The sequence below is a fragment of the Lethenteron reissneri genome, chromosome 63 (genome assembly GCF_015708825.2).
Source record: "Lethenteron reissneri isolate LAM-NWPU_2019-01 chromosome 63, ASM1570882v1, whole genome shotgun sequence".
Taxonomy (NCBI): domain Eukaryota; kingdom Metazoa; phylum Chordata; class Hyperoartia; order Petromyzontiformes; family Petromyzontidae; genus Lethenteron; species Lethenteron reissneri.
In genome coordinates this window covers 4,372,146-4,384,795 of record NC_083841.1, presented here as the reverse complement: position 1 = coordinate 4,384,795, position 12,650 = coordinate 4,372,146, and the positions used below count along the sequence as shown (strand labels likewise).

The 12,650-nt window shown below is 53.5% G+C and overlaps 1 protein-coding gene across 2 annotated transcripts in view; it reads left to right on the top strand.

Moving 5' to 3' along the window:
* LOC133358673 (glutamine-rich protein 2-like) overlaps positions 1-12,650 on the top strand; it is a 64,684-nt gene that overhangs the window by 15,573 nt on the left and 36,461 nt on the right. For both annotated transcript variants that reach the window (XM_061577090.1, XM_061577089.1), the window contains exon 3: positions 11,890-11,976. In XM_061577090.1, the coding sequence (XP_061433074.1) occupies positions 11,890-11,976 (87 nt within the window). The remainder of the gene's footprint in view (positions 1-11,889; positions 11,977-12,650) is intronic.

Sequence of the window (12,650 nt, the reverse complement as noted above, 5' to 3'; positions counted from 1 at the left end):
CTGTGTGTCTATGTACGTCTCTCTCTATGTACCTCTGTGATATCTGTCTCTGCTTATATGTCTGTCTATATGTCTCTGGTTCTGTGTTTGATCTCTCTCTCAAATTTAGCATTCTCGGGAAGAATGTAATCAACCAGGTAGGGTGTTGACTGTTATGTTATCAGACTCTCTGTTGTAGTAGTGTATAGTGTAGTGTATAGTGTATAGTGTAGTGTGTAGTGTATAGTGTAGTGTATAGTGTAGTGTGTAGTAGTGTATAGGTAGGGTGTTGACTGTTATGTTATCCGACTCTCTGTTGTATTACATTACATTTCTAAGTATACTAGATTTGTGTTTCTATTTCATTTATACCTGATGATGATTGCTTGTGTTGCAATCGAAACGTCGTATGCTAGTATTTAATTTAATTTATTATTTTATCTTTACACGTGACTTTACCGAAAGAACCAAAGAATAATTCCTGCAGTCACGAAAGCTCCAAAATTAAGTTTGCGAGTTCATTCAGACGCTGTCGCTTCGACAGACCTGGTTTTCACCTGAGGACGGCTGCTTGCGTTGTGGCCGAAACGTCGTGAGAATTGTTTTATTATGTTTTATTTTTATTATTACTTCCCTTCTACGTGACTTTACCGAAAGAACCAAGAAGATGAGTTCAAGATGTTCAAGGCACGTACAGAGTTGGCGTTGTGCCAAGCAATGGACCCAGCTGACAGCTGATTTTAGCTTCTGCGCGTGTCGGATTCGAGGAGCGGTGGCGCAGCGGTTAGCGCTGCACTGCGCTACGATCCCAGCGAGCCCGGGTTCGATTCCCGCTTAAAGGACAAGATCAGTGATGATTATCTAAACCGGGTTTGGGCCTCCCCTAGGGTGACTCAGCCTCAAATGAGTACCACCTGCGGTGTAGTCCTGGCCACGCGCCCTCTCGTGTGCCGTTCCGGGCCTTAATAGGTGCTCGCTAATAAGCACTTGCCCCAACAGTCTTGGTGGAGGCTATCCGGGGAATCTTTGTCTTTTGTGTTCACTCAGCGCCAGACATTGTACCGACGCGTAACCACTCACCTAACAGCGACACCGGCATGGGTTTCGAGCCAGCGTGCGCATCAGCGTGCGCTATTGAATGGCTTTCATTTGGATAGTCATCTTAGATGCGGCTGCTTTGGGAGTGGTGATGGTGGTGGCGGTGGTGGCGGTGGTGGTGTTGGCGGTGGTGGTGGTGGGGTCGGTGGTGGCGGTGGTGGCACTGGCGGCGGTGGTGGTGGTGGGGTCGGTGGTGGCGGTGGTGGCGCTGGCGGTGGTAGTGTTGGTGGTGGCAAGAGTGGTGGTTGTGGTGGTAGGGGCTGTGGTGGTGGAGGTGGTGGTGTTAACAGTGGTGGTGGTAGAGGCGGTGGTAGCGGTGGTAGTTGGTGGCGGTGGTGGCTGTGGTGGTGGTGGCGGTTGTGGCTGTGGTGGCGGTGGTGGCTGTGGTGGTGGCAGCAGTGGTGGCGGTGGTGACCATGGTGGTGGAGGTGGCGGTGGTGGCTGTGGTGGTGGCGGTAGTGGCCATGGTGGTGGAGGTGATAACGGTGGTGGTGGCGATGTGTCACTGGGGGGGAGGGGGGGTGGGGGAGACAAAGGCGGCCGGGCGTGGTGGTGCTGGCCACCCACCCCCTCGTGTGCCGTGCCGGCCTTCACAGGTGCTACTCGCTAACAGCACTTGCCCCTACAGTCTGTTAATGATCTACGGGGAGTGGGTGGGGGGTGGGTGGGTGTTGGTCAGCGTCTCTCCCAACTCTCTCTCTTTGTTCACGGTGCCGAGGCTGCGGCTCCCGTCCGTATTGAGTGTCCGGGCTCTTTGAGCGGTGCGCCGAGTAACGCAGCCCTGCACCTCTTTGTCAGCGAGAGAGAGTGAGTGACAGAGAGAGAGTGGCACAGAGAGAGTGACACAGAGAGAGTGACACTGAGAGAGAGTGACACAGAGAGACAGAGAGAGTGACACAGAGAGAGTGACAGAGAGAGACAAAGAGAGAGACACACACAGAGAGAGACAGAGAGAGTGACAGAGAGAGTGACAGAGAGAGTGACACAGAGAGTGACACAGAGAGAGACAGAGAGAGTGACAGAGAGAGTGACAGAGAGAGAGACAGAGAGAGTGACACAGAGAGAGAGAGACAGAGATAGACAGAGAGAGTGACACAGAGATAGTGACACAGAGAGAGTGACACAGAGAGAGAGAGAGACAGAGATAGACAGAGAGAGTGACACAGAGATAGTGACACAGAGAGAGAGTGACACACAGAGAGAGTGACACAGAAAAAAAATCATAGAAAACAGGGGGAACAGAGACATAGAGTCGGGAGAGAGGGGGTAGAGACTTTTTGACTTGTAAACAACTTTTATTGCCACCAGCATCTACAGCACTGGAGGCGATTCCGATATGAAATACACAAAGTCACCAGCAACACAAAGAATCGCTATAAATCCACGTGCTGTGGCACTAAATGCACCGCGCACAACACGAAAGAAAAGCCACGTGGTGGTGGTGTTGGTGGTTGTGGTGGTGGTGGTGGTTGTGGTGGTGGTGGTGGTTGTGGAGGTGGTGGTGGTGGTCATCGCGCACGCCACGGTGACGAGCGAGCGCTTCAGAAGGTGAACACCACGAGGGTGACGTCCACGCTGGTGCAGAGAGGGGCTTGTCCGGCTCCCCAGCGTTCAAAGAAGACGCGCTGCACATCACCGGCATGTGTGTGGTACATGGCGTGCTCCAGCCGGAGCCGCGCCTTGAGCAGAGAGAGACAGAGACACAGAGAGAGACAGAGACACAGAGAGAGACAGAGACACAGAGAGAGACAGAGACACATCACCGACACGTGTGTGGTACATGGCGTGCTCCAGCCGGAGCCGCGCCTTGAGCAGAGAGAGACAGAGACACAGAGAGAGAGCGAGACACAGAGAGAGAGACAGAGACACACAGAGAGAGACAGAGACACAGAGAGAGACAGAGACACACAGAGAGAGACAGAGACACAGAGAGAGACAGAGACACAGAGAGAGACAGAGACACACAGAGAGAGACAGAGACACACAGAGAGACAGAGACACACACAGAGAGAGAGACAGAGACACAGAGAGAGACAGAGACACAGAGAGAGACAGAGACACATCACCGACACGTGTGTGGTACAAGGCGTGCTCCAGCCGGAGCCGCGCCTTGAGCAGCCCCCTGAACACTGGAAGCAGCACAGAGCAGCCGTCAGTGTCACCCTCCAGCATCTTTATATTAAGTTCGCTTGCTTGCTTGCCTACGACCGTGCAAATCTTTCGGTCGTTTTTTAACCCACTTCCCGTGATCCAATCGAGCTGACATTTTCCACACAGACTCGTTGTGCGAGACAATTAATGTTCGTGAATTTTTTTTCCAAAATTTAACACTGTTTAGGGAAAAATTGTTTTAAATTTAATTACCAATTGCTTAATGGTGGCAGACAATCATCTGACCCATAGGTGGCAGCCATCTCAAGCCAGAGGACGAGAGGACTCTAGCCGCCACGCATATAAAGGATTTAGAGTGAAAAACTTTGTTTTTACGGGTTAATTTTTCCTCGTTCTGTACACCGCCATCTTAGCCTGAGCACAGACGAAGATGGCGAGGTCATGGCGCTTGTTAGCCAGGCAAGGCACCACCCCATATACAAAGCTGTTGCTGTTGTAAAAGGGTACCCCCAGTTTCCTGAAGATGTCCCCCAAAAGGCGGAACATTGGGTTTGAGCCACTGGCAGCGTAAGTACCGGTGGGGCAGTAGAGAGAGAGAGGGGTAAGAAGGAGGAAAACAGAGCGTGAATTTTTTGTTAAATCTTTCGTTTAAAACTTGGGGGGTGAGCGGGGCACATAAAGCAAAGCATTGAAGAAAAAAACAACGAAATGATGAGCGAAGCAAAGTGCCGACTACACCGAGCATCTTCTTGTTTCCTCTGATCGTAAAAATTGAAAAAATTTAACCCGTAAAAACAAAGTTTTTCACTATAAATCCTTTATATACGTGGCGGCTAGAGTCCTCTCGTCCTCTGGCTTGAGATGGCTGCCACCTATGGGTCAGATGATTGTCTGCCAGTATTAAGCAATTGGTAATTAAATATTTAATTAGTTTTCCCTAAACAGTGTCAAATTTTGGAAAAAGAATTTCACGAACATTAATTGTCACGCACAACGAGTCTGTGTGCAAAATGTCAGCTCGATTGGATCACGGGAAGTGGGTTAAAAAACGACCGAAAGATTTGCACGGTCCTAAGCAAGCAAGCAAGTGAACTTAATATAAAGGATTTAAAAAAGAGACACAGAGAGAGACAGAGACGACGTTGGGAGAGAGAGAAAGGGAGACGGGGGGGTGGGGATAGCCACCACCACCGCCGCCTGTCGGAGTCAACTCATTAGGCTCATTACACGGAGCAGCAGCAGAGGCGCGCGTCTCGCTTAAACCTCGACACGTGGCGGGCTTCGCGAGATCAATAATGCATTGCGCGCGGGGGGGCCAGACACTGCCAACATTGTGTTTGTGTCACCATAACAAACAACGCACTCGCCACCCACCCACCCACCCCCCTCACACACACTGCTCCTACCCCCCTCCTCCTCCTGCTCCCCCCCTCCTCCCCCCTCTTCATCCTCCCCCATCCTCCTCCCTCCCCCCCTCCTCTTCCCCCCCTTCCCCTCTTCATCCTCCCCCCCTCCTCCTCCTCCCTCTCCCCCTCCTCATCCCCCCCTCCTCCCCCCCTCCTCCTCCTCCCCCCCTCCTCCTCCTCCCCCCCTCCTCCCCCCCTCCTCCTCCTCCCCCCTCCTCCTCCCCCCTCCTCCTCCTCCCCCCTCTTCCCCCCCCTCCTCCTCCTCCTCCTCCCCCTCCTCCTCCTCCTCCCCCCTCCTCCTCCTCCCCTCCTCCTCCCCCCCCCTCCTCCTCCCCCCTCCTCCTCCTCCCCCCTCCTCCTCCCCCCCTCCTCCTCCTCCCCCCTCCTCCCCCCCCCTCCTCCTCCTCCCCCCTCCTCCTCCTCCCCCCTCCTCCTCCCCCCCTCCTCCTCCTCCCCCCTCCTCCCCCCCCCTCCTCCTCCTCCCCCCTCCTCCTCCTCCCCCCTCCTCCTCCCCCCCTCATCCTCCTCCCCCCCTCATCCTCCCTCCTCCTCCCCCTCCCCTCCTCCTCCTCCCCCTCTTCATCCTCCCCCATCATCCTCCCTCCCCCCCTCCTCCCCCCTCCTCCCCCCCTCCTCCTCCACCCCCTCCCCCTCCCCTGCCGTCGTCACGTGTGTTCGGTGCCGTGCCACGGCTGTTTCCCTCGTTATTCGCGTCTCTCCGCGGGTTTGGTTATCCGCGGATCGCATCTGGGACAAAGTGATGAGAGATAAAGTGATGGTGTGAGATAAAGTGATGAGAGATAAAGTGATGAGAGATAAAGTTACGAGAGATAAAGTGATGGGAAAAATTGCTGAGATAATTTGGACGTATTTAATAGCTTATGTATCTATTTATTTACTTAAGGCAATCAATTAAAAAAAGGTTTTCAGAGGCCAATATTATCGGCGAAATTTGCTGTTCGCGAGAAATTCCGGGACACTGCCAGGTACATCTCCTGGATGAGTTGGGCGGGAGGTTATTGCTTCTCCCACTTCGTGTGGGTCGTGCGTGTTTATTAGCCCATGAAAGCGAAGTAAAATAACAAGTTAAGTAACGCAACGGATGCTGCTGCTGCTGCTGCCATGGTGAAATGGGTGGTAATGATTCACAGACTGGTTAGACTCTTTTATCTCCTAGTGCGGAAGTTGAAACGACAGTTCAATTTTAAAAACTTTGACTTAAAACTTTCGTGACTGCAGGAAATGTATAGTCTTTGGTTCTTTCGGTAAAGTCACGTGGATAGAAATTAAGAATAAATGATAAAGTGAATAACAATAACATTGGTTAACACACTTTTTCTGGCATTAAGGTATTCCGACGGTTTTAATGTGAAATCTTAATTTTGGAGCTTTCGTGACTGCAGGAATTATTCTTTGGTTCTTTCGGTAAAGTCACGTGTAAAGATAAAATAATAAATTAAATAATAGTATGCTATTATTTATCTTTATACGTGACTTTACCGAAAGAACCAAAGAATGGTTTTAATGTGATTCCAAATCTGGCATCAGTTTTTGTCTATCACATCAGGGTTTTGAGATATCAAATATTGCATTTTCAATAAAAACTGCAGAAGAAAAATATTAAATAAATGTGGATATCTACATAAAATGATATTATAAACACACTGTCCTAAAAATACAGCACCATATTTTAACACTAAAGCAGTCCCTGACTCGCAACAACTTGCAATCATAAGTGACAGAGTTAATTTCGGGTAAAATCAATGAAAATGGGGTATTCCGATAGCATAGAAATTATGTGACAGAGCAAATCTGAGATCAGATTTGGAATCAGCACCCTGAAATTAGTCTAGAACAGCTGCAAAAGTCCAGGCCAGAATTTTTTTTTTGCTGACCAGTGTAATGCATTTTTTTAAAATAAAGCGAATAAAATAATAAAAATTATAAAAAAAAATCAAGTGAAAGTCATTGGGACGCTGTCTTTCCGACAGCTCTGTTTCTTCACCTGAGGACGGCTGCTTGCGTTGTGGCCGAAACGTCGTGAGAATTATTTTATTATGTTTTATTTTTATTATTTTATTATTTCCCTTCTACGTGACTTTACCGAAAGAACCAGAAGAAAAATATAGAATTGTTACAACAACACTAATTGTTATAACAACACTAATTGTTATAACAACACTGCTACAACATCAGAGTGCAGCGCCACATTAAATACGCACTCCACAATGACGATAGCTTAAAGCGATTTGAAGCATGTTTTATTTTTAAAATGGAAATATGGTTTTGGGGGGGGGGGGGGGTGGGGGCAGAGATTTGTGACGTTATATTTGAGAAGTGGGGGGGGGGGGCTGACTTTTATGGACGGCTCCCTTATTTCGGATTTGAATCTTGAGATGAAATGTGGCTCACCCCGAATTTTTTTGTACGGGGACCACATTTGGCTTATTGCCTCCCCCACCGACCCCCCTTAGCTTGAGCTCATCGTCACAACCAGCCCCCCCCCCCACGACCCTTGAGACGGCTCAGCCCCCCGTGGTGGTGCCTCGTGAATGTGGTAACGAGCGTTTGCGACGTCGTATACCGTGTAGACAAATGTGTACATTTGTAGTTTGTTAGAGATGGGTTTTGTTTGGCCTCCCGAGTTCATGAACGGATTTTACGGAGCGACGGGAAACGAACCGGGGAGGTCCTCCCTCCCTCCTCCCTCCATCCCTCCCTCCCTCCTCCCTCCCTCCTCCCCCCTCCTCCCTCCCCCTCCCTCCCCCCTCCTCCTCCCCCTCCTCCTCCTCCTTCTCCCTCCCACCTCCCTCCCTCCTCCTCCTCCTCCTCCTCCCCCTCCTCCCTCCCTTCCTCCCCCCTCCTCCCTCCCCCTCCTCCTCCCTCCCTCCTCCTCCTCCCTCCCTCCCCCTCCTCCTCCCTCCCCCCTCCTCCTCCCCCCTCCTCCCCCTCCTCCCCCCTCCCTCCTCCCCGCTCCTCCTCTCCCCTCCTCCCCCCTCTCCCCTCCCTCCTCCTCCCCCCTCCTCCTCCTCCCCCCTCCTCCTCCACCCTCCTCCTCTCCCCTCCTCCCCCCTCTCCCCTCCCTCCTCCTCCCCCCTCCTCCCCCTCCTCCTCCCTCCCCCCTCCTCCTACCCCCTCCTCCCCCTCCTCCTCCTCCCCCCTCCTCCTACCCCCTCCTCCCCCTCCTCCCCCTTCCCTCCTCCCCGCTCCTCCTCTCCCCTCCTCCTCCCTCCTCCTCCTCCCCCCTCCTCCTCCACCCTCCTCCTCTCCCCTCCTCCCCCCTCTCCCCTCCCTCCTCCTCCCCCCTCCTCCCCCTCCTCCCTCCTCCTCCTCCCTCTTCCTCCCTCTCCCTCATCCTCCCTCTCTCCTCCCCCTCCTCCTCCTCCTCCACCTCCCTCCCTCCTCCTCCCCCCTCCCTCCTCCCCCTCCTCCTCCTCCCTCCTCCCCCCTCCTCCTCCTCCCTCCCCTCCTCCCCCCTCCTCCTCCCCCTCCTCCTCCCCCCTCCTCCTTCTCCCTCCCACCTCCCTCCCTCCTCCTCCCTTCCTCCCCCCTCCCTCCTCCCTCCCTCCTCCTCCCCCCTCCTTCATCCCCCTCCTGCTCCTCCTCCCTCCTCCCCCTCCCTCCCTCCTCCTCCTCCCTTCCTCCTCCCTCCTCCCTCCTCCTCCCTCCTCCTCCCTCCCTCCTCCACCTACTCCTCCCTCCCTCCTCCACCTACTCCTCCCTCCCTCCTCCACCTACTCCTCCCTCCCTCCTGAGGACGGCTGCTTTCGTTGTGGCCGAAACGTCGTGAGAATTATTTTATGTTTTATTTTTATTATTTTAATACTTCCCTTCTACGTGACTTTACCGAAATAACCAAGAAGATGAATGAATCCCTGTAGTCACGAAAGCTTTAAATCGAACCTTAGGAGGATGTTTCTAAGGACCTTGAACAGCGAGTCCAGGCTCCTGCACTCCACGTATCGGTGCGTCACCGTCTCCACTTCACCGCAGAACCGGCATTCCGGGGACGTGTCGGTGAAGCGCGCCAGGGAGGCATTGGCGGTGACGGTGCCGTGGGCGATGCTCCAGCCGAGGTCACCGATGCGGTTGTACGTCGGGCTGGAGTAGAGTTGCCTCCAGCGAGGCCTCTCCGGAGAGACGCAGGGCAGTAGGTGTCCTGTTGGTGACACCGGACCGTGTAGGAGTAGAGAGACGCAGGGTAGCAGGTCTTTCCTCCAGGCCTGGTCCTTGTGGCTCCTAAGGGCGTCCTGTTGGTGACACTGCACCATGTAGGAGTAGAGAAATGCAGGGCAGCAGGTCTCTCCTCCAGGCCTGGTCTTTGTGGCTCCTCAGGGTGTCGTGTTGGTGACACCGCACCATGTAGGAGTAGAGAGACGCAGGGTAGCAGGTCTCTCCTCCAGGCCTGGTCCTTGTGGCTCCTCAAGGTGTCCTGTTGGTGAAACTGAACCATGTAGGAGTAGAGAGACGCAGGGTAGCAGGGCTTTCCTCCAGGCCTGGTCCTTGTGGCTCCTCAAGGTGTCTTGTTGGTGAAACTGAACCATGTAGGAGTAGAGAGACGCAGGGTAGCAGGTCTCTCCTCCAGGCGTGGTCCTTGTGGCTCCTAAGGGTGTCTTGTTGGTCACACCGGACCATGTAGGAGTAGAGAGACGCAGGGTCGCAGGTCTTTCCTCCAGGCCTGGTCCTTGTGGCTCCTCAAGGTGTCCTGTTGGTGACACCGCACCATGTAGGAGTAGAGAGACGCAGGGTAGCAGGTCTCTCCTCCAGGCGTGGTCCTTGTGGCTCCTAAGGGTGTCTTGTTGGTCACACCGGACCATGTAGGAGTAGAGAGACGCAGGGTCGCAGGTCTTTCCTCCAGGCCTGGTCCTTGTGGCTCCTCAAGGTGTCCTGTTGGTGACACCGCACCATGTAGGAGTAGAGAGACGCAGGGTAGCAGGTCTCTCCTCCAGGCGTGGTCCTTGTGGCTCCTAAGGGTGTCCTGTTGGTCACACCAGACCATGTAGGAGTAGAGAGATGCAGGGCAGCAGGTCTTTCCTCCAGGCCTGGTCCTTGTGGCTCCTCAGGGCGTCCTGTTGGTGACACCGCACCATGTAGGAGTAGAGAGACGCAGGGCAGGTCTCTCCTCCAGGCCTGGTCCTTGTGGCTCCTCAGGGTGTCCTGTTGGTGAAACTGAACCATGTAGGAGTAGAGAGACGCAGGGTAGCAGGTCTTTCCTCCAGGCCTGGTCCTTGTGGCTCCTCAGGGCGTCCTGTTGGTGACACCGCACCATGTAGGAGTAGAGAGACGCAGGGCAGGTCTCTCCTCCAGGCCTGGTCCTTGTGGCTCCTCAGGGTGTCCTGTTGGTGAAACTGAACCATGTAGGAGTAGAGAGACGCAGGGTAGCAGGTCTTTCCTCCAGGCCTGGTCCTTGTGGCTCCTCAGGGCGTCCTGTTGGTGACACCGGACCATGTAGGAGTAGAGAGACGCAGGGTCGCAGGTCTTTCCTCCAGGCGTGGTCCTTGTGGCTCCTCAGGGTGTCCTGTTGGTGAAACTGAACCATGTAGGAGTAGAGAGACGCAGGGTAGCAGGTCTTTCCTCCAGGCCTGGTCCTTGTGGCTCCTCAGGGCGTCCTGTTGGTGACACCGGACCATGTAGGAGTAGAGAGACGCAGGGTCGCAGGTCTTTCCTCCAGGCGTGGTCCTTGTGGCTCCTCAGGGTGTCCTGTTGGTGAAACTGAACCATGTAGGAGTAGAGAGACGCAGGGTAGCAGGTCTTTCCTCCAGGCCTGGTCCTTGTGGCTCCTCAGGGCGTCCTGTTGGTGACACCGGACCATGTAGGAGTAGAGAGACGCAGGGTCGAAGGGCTCTCCTCCAGGCGTGGTCCTTGTGGCTCCTCAGGGTGTCCTGTTGGTCACACCGGACCGTGTAGGAGTAGAGAGACGCAGGGTCGCAGGTCTCTCCTCCAGGCGTGGTCCTTGTGGCTCCTCAGGGCGTCCTGTTGGTGACACCGGACCATGTAGGAGTAGAGAGACGCAGGGTCGCAGGTCTTTCCTCCAGGCGTGGTCCTTGTGGCTCCTCAGGGTGTCCTGTTGGTGAAACTGAACCATGTAGGAGTAGAGCATCTTCCTCTTGATGTTTGCGAAGGCCACCTTCTGTAAATCTTTCGTCTTCGCTTGTCGGCAGTGGCGATGCAGCGGCACGAGGGAGAACTCCGGTGGAGGGGGACCGAGAGGGACCTCGTCATCCCTCCTCCTCCCTCCTCCCTCCTTCCTCCCTCCTCCTCCCTCCTGGTGATGGTGGAGGCAGTAATGACAGTGGTAATTGTGATGGTGATGATGGTGATGATGAGCATGATGGTGATGGTGATGATGGTGATGTTGGTGGTGATGATGGTGATGATGCTGGTGATGATGGTGATGATGGTGATGATGATGGTGATGATGATGATGGTGGTGATGATGGTGATGATGGTGATGATGATGGTGATGATGGTGATGATGATGATGGTGATGATGATGATGGTGGTGATGATGGTGATGATAGAGGCAGTAATGACAGTGGTAATTGTGATGGTGATGGTGATGATGGTGATGATGGTCATGATGATGGTGATGATGGTGGTGATGATGGTGATGATGGTGGTGATGATGGTGATGATGATGGTGATGATGATGGTGATGATGCTGGTGATGATGGTGATGATGGTGATGATGATGGTGATGATGATGATGGTGGTGATGATGGTGATGATGGTGATGATGATGGTGATGATGGTGATGATTATGGTGATGATGATCATGGTGGTGATGATGGTGATGATGGAGGCAGTAATGACAGTGGTAATTGTGATGGTGATGGTGATGATGGTGATGATGGTCATGATGATGGTCATGATGATGGTGATGATGGTGGTGATGATGGTGATGATGGTGGTTATGATGGTGATGATGGTGATGATGATGGTGGTGATGATGGTGATGATGGTGATGATGATGGTGATGATGGTGATGATGATGGTGATGATGATGGTGATGATGATGATGATGGTGATGATGATGGTGATGATGGTGATGATGATGGTGGTGATAATGGTGATGATGATGGTGATGATGATGATGGTGATGATGGTGGTGATGATGGTGATGATGGTGGTGATGATGATGGTGATGATGGTGATGATGGTGATAATGCTGGTGATGGTGATGATGATGATGGTGATGATGATGGTGATGATGGTGGTGATGATGGAGGCAGTAATGACAGTGGTAATTGTGATGGTGATGATGGTCATGATGATTTGGAATGTGTCCGCTCAGTCCCAGGCAGAGATCAGCAGCCTCTCTGCCGGCATGCAAGCCGCACAAGAAAACAGCGCCAAGATAGCAGAATTACAGACGCAGATGGTGAGTGGGTGGGTGAGCTGGTGAGTGAGTGGATTAATGAGTGGGTGAGTGAGTGGGTGAGTGGGTGGGTGAGTGGGTGAGTGAGTGGGTGAGTGAGTGAGTGGGTGAGTGAGTGGGTGGGTGGGTGATTGGGTGAGCTGGTGAGTGGGTGGGTGGGCTGGTGAGTGAGTGGGTGAGCTGGTGAGTGAGTGGGTGAGTGAGTGGGTGAGCTGGTGAGTGGGTGGGTGAGCTGGTGAGTGGGTGGGTGAACTGGTGAGTGAGTGGGTGAGTGGGTGAGCTGGTGAGTGAGTGGGTTGGTGAGCTGGTGAGTGAGTGGGTGAGCTGGTGAGTGAGTGGGTGGGTGAGCTGGTGAGTGAGCGGGTGAGCTGGTGAGTGAGTGGGTGAGCTGGTGAGTGAGTGGGTGAGTGAGTGGGTGACCTGGTGAGTGAGTGGGTGAGTGGGTGGGTGAGTGGGTGAGCTGGTGAGTGAGTGGATTAATGAGTGAGTGGGTGAGTGAGTGTGTGGTTGAGTGAGTGAGTGGGTGAGCTGGTGAGTGAGCTCGTGAGTGGGTGAGCTGGTGAGTGAGTGGATGAGCTGGTGAGTGAGTGAGTGAGTGGGTGGGTGAGTGAGTGGGAGAGGTGGTGAGTGAGTGTATTAATGAGTGGGTGAGTGAGTGGGTGAGTGGGTGAGTGAGT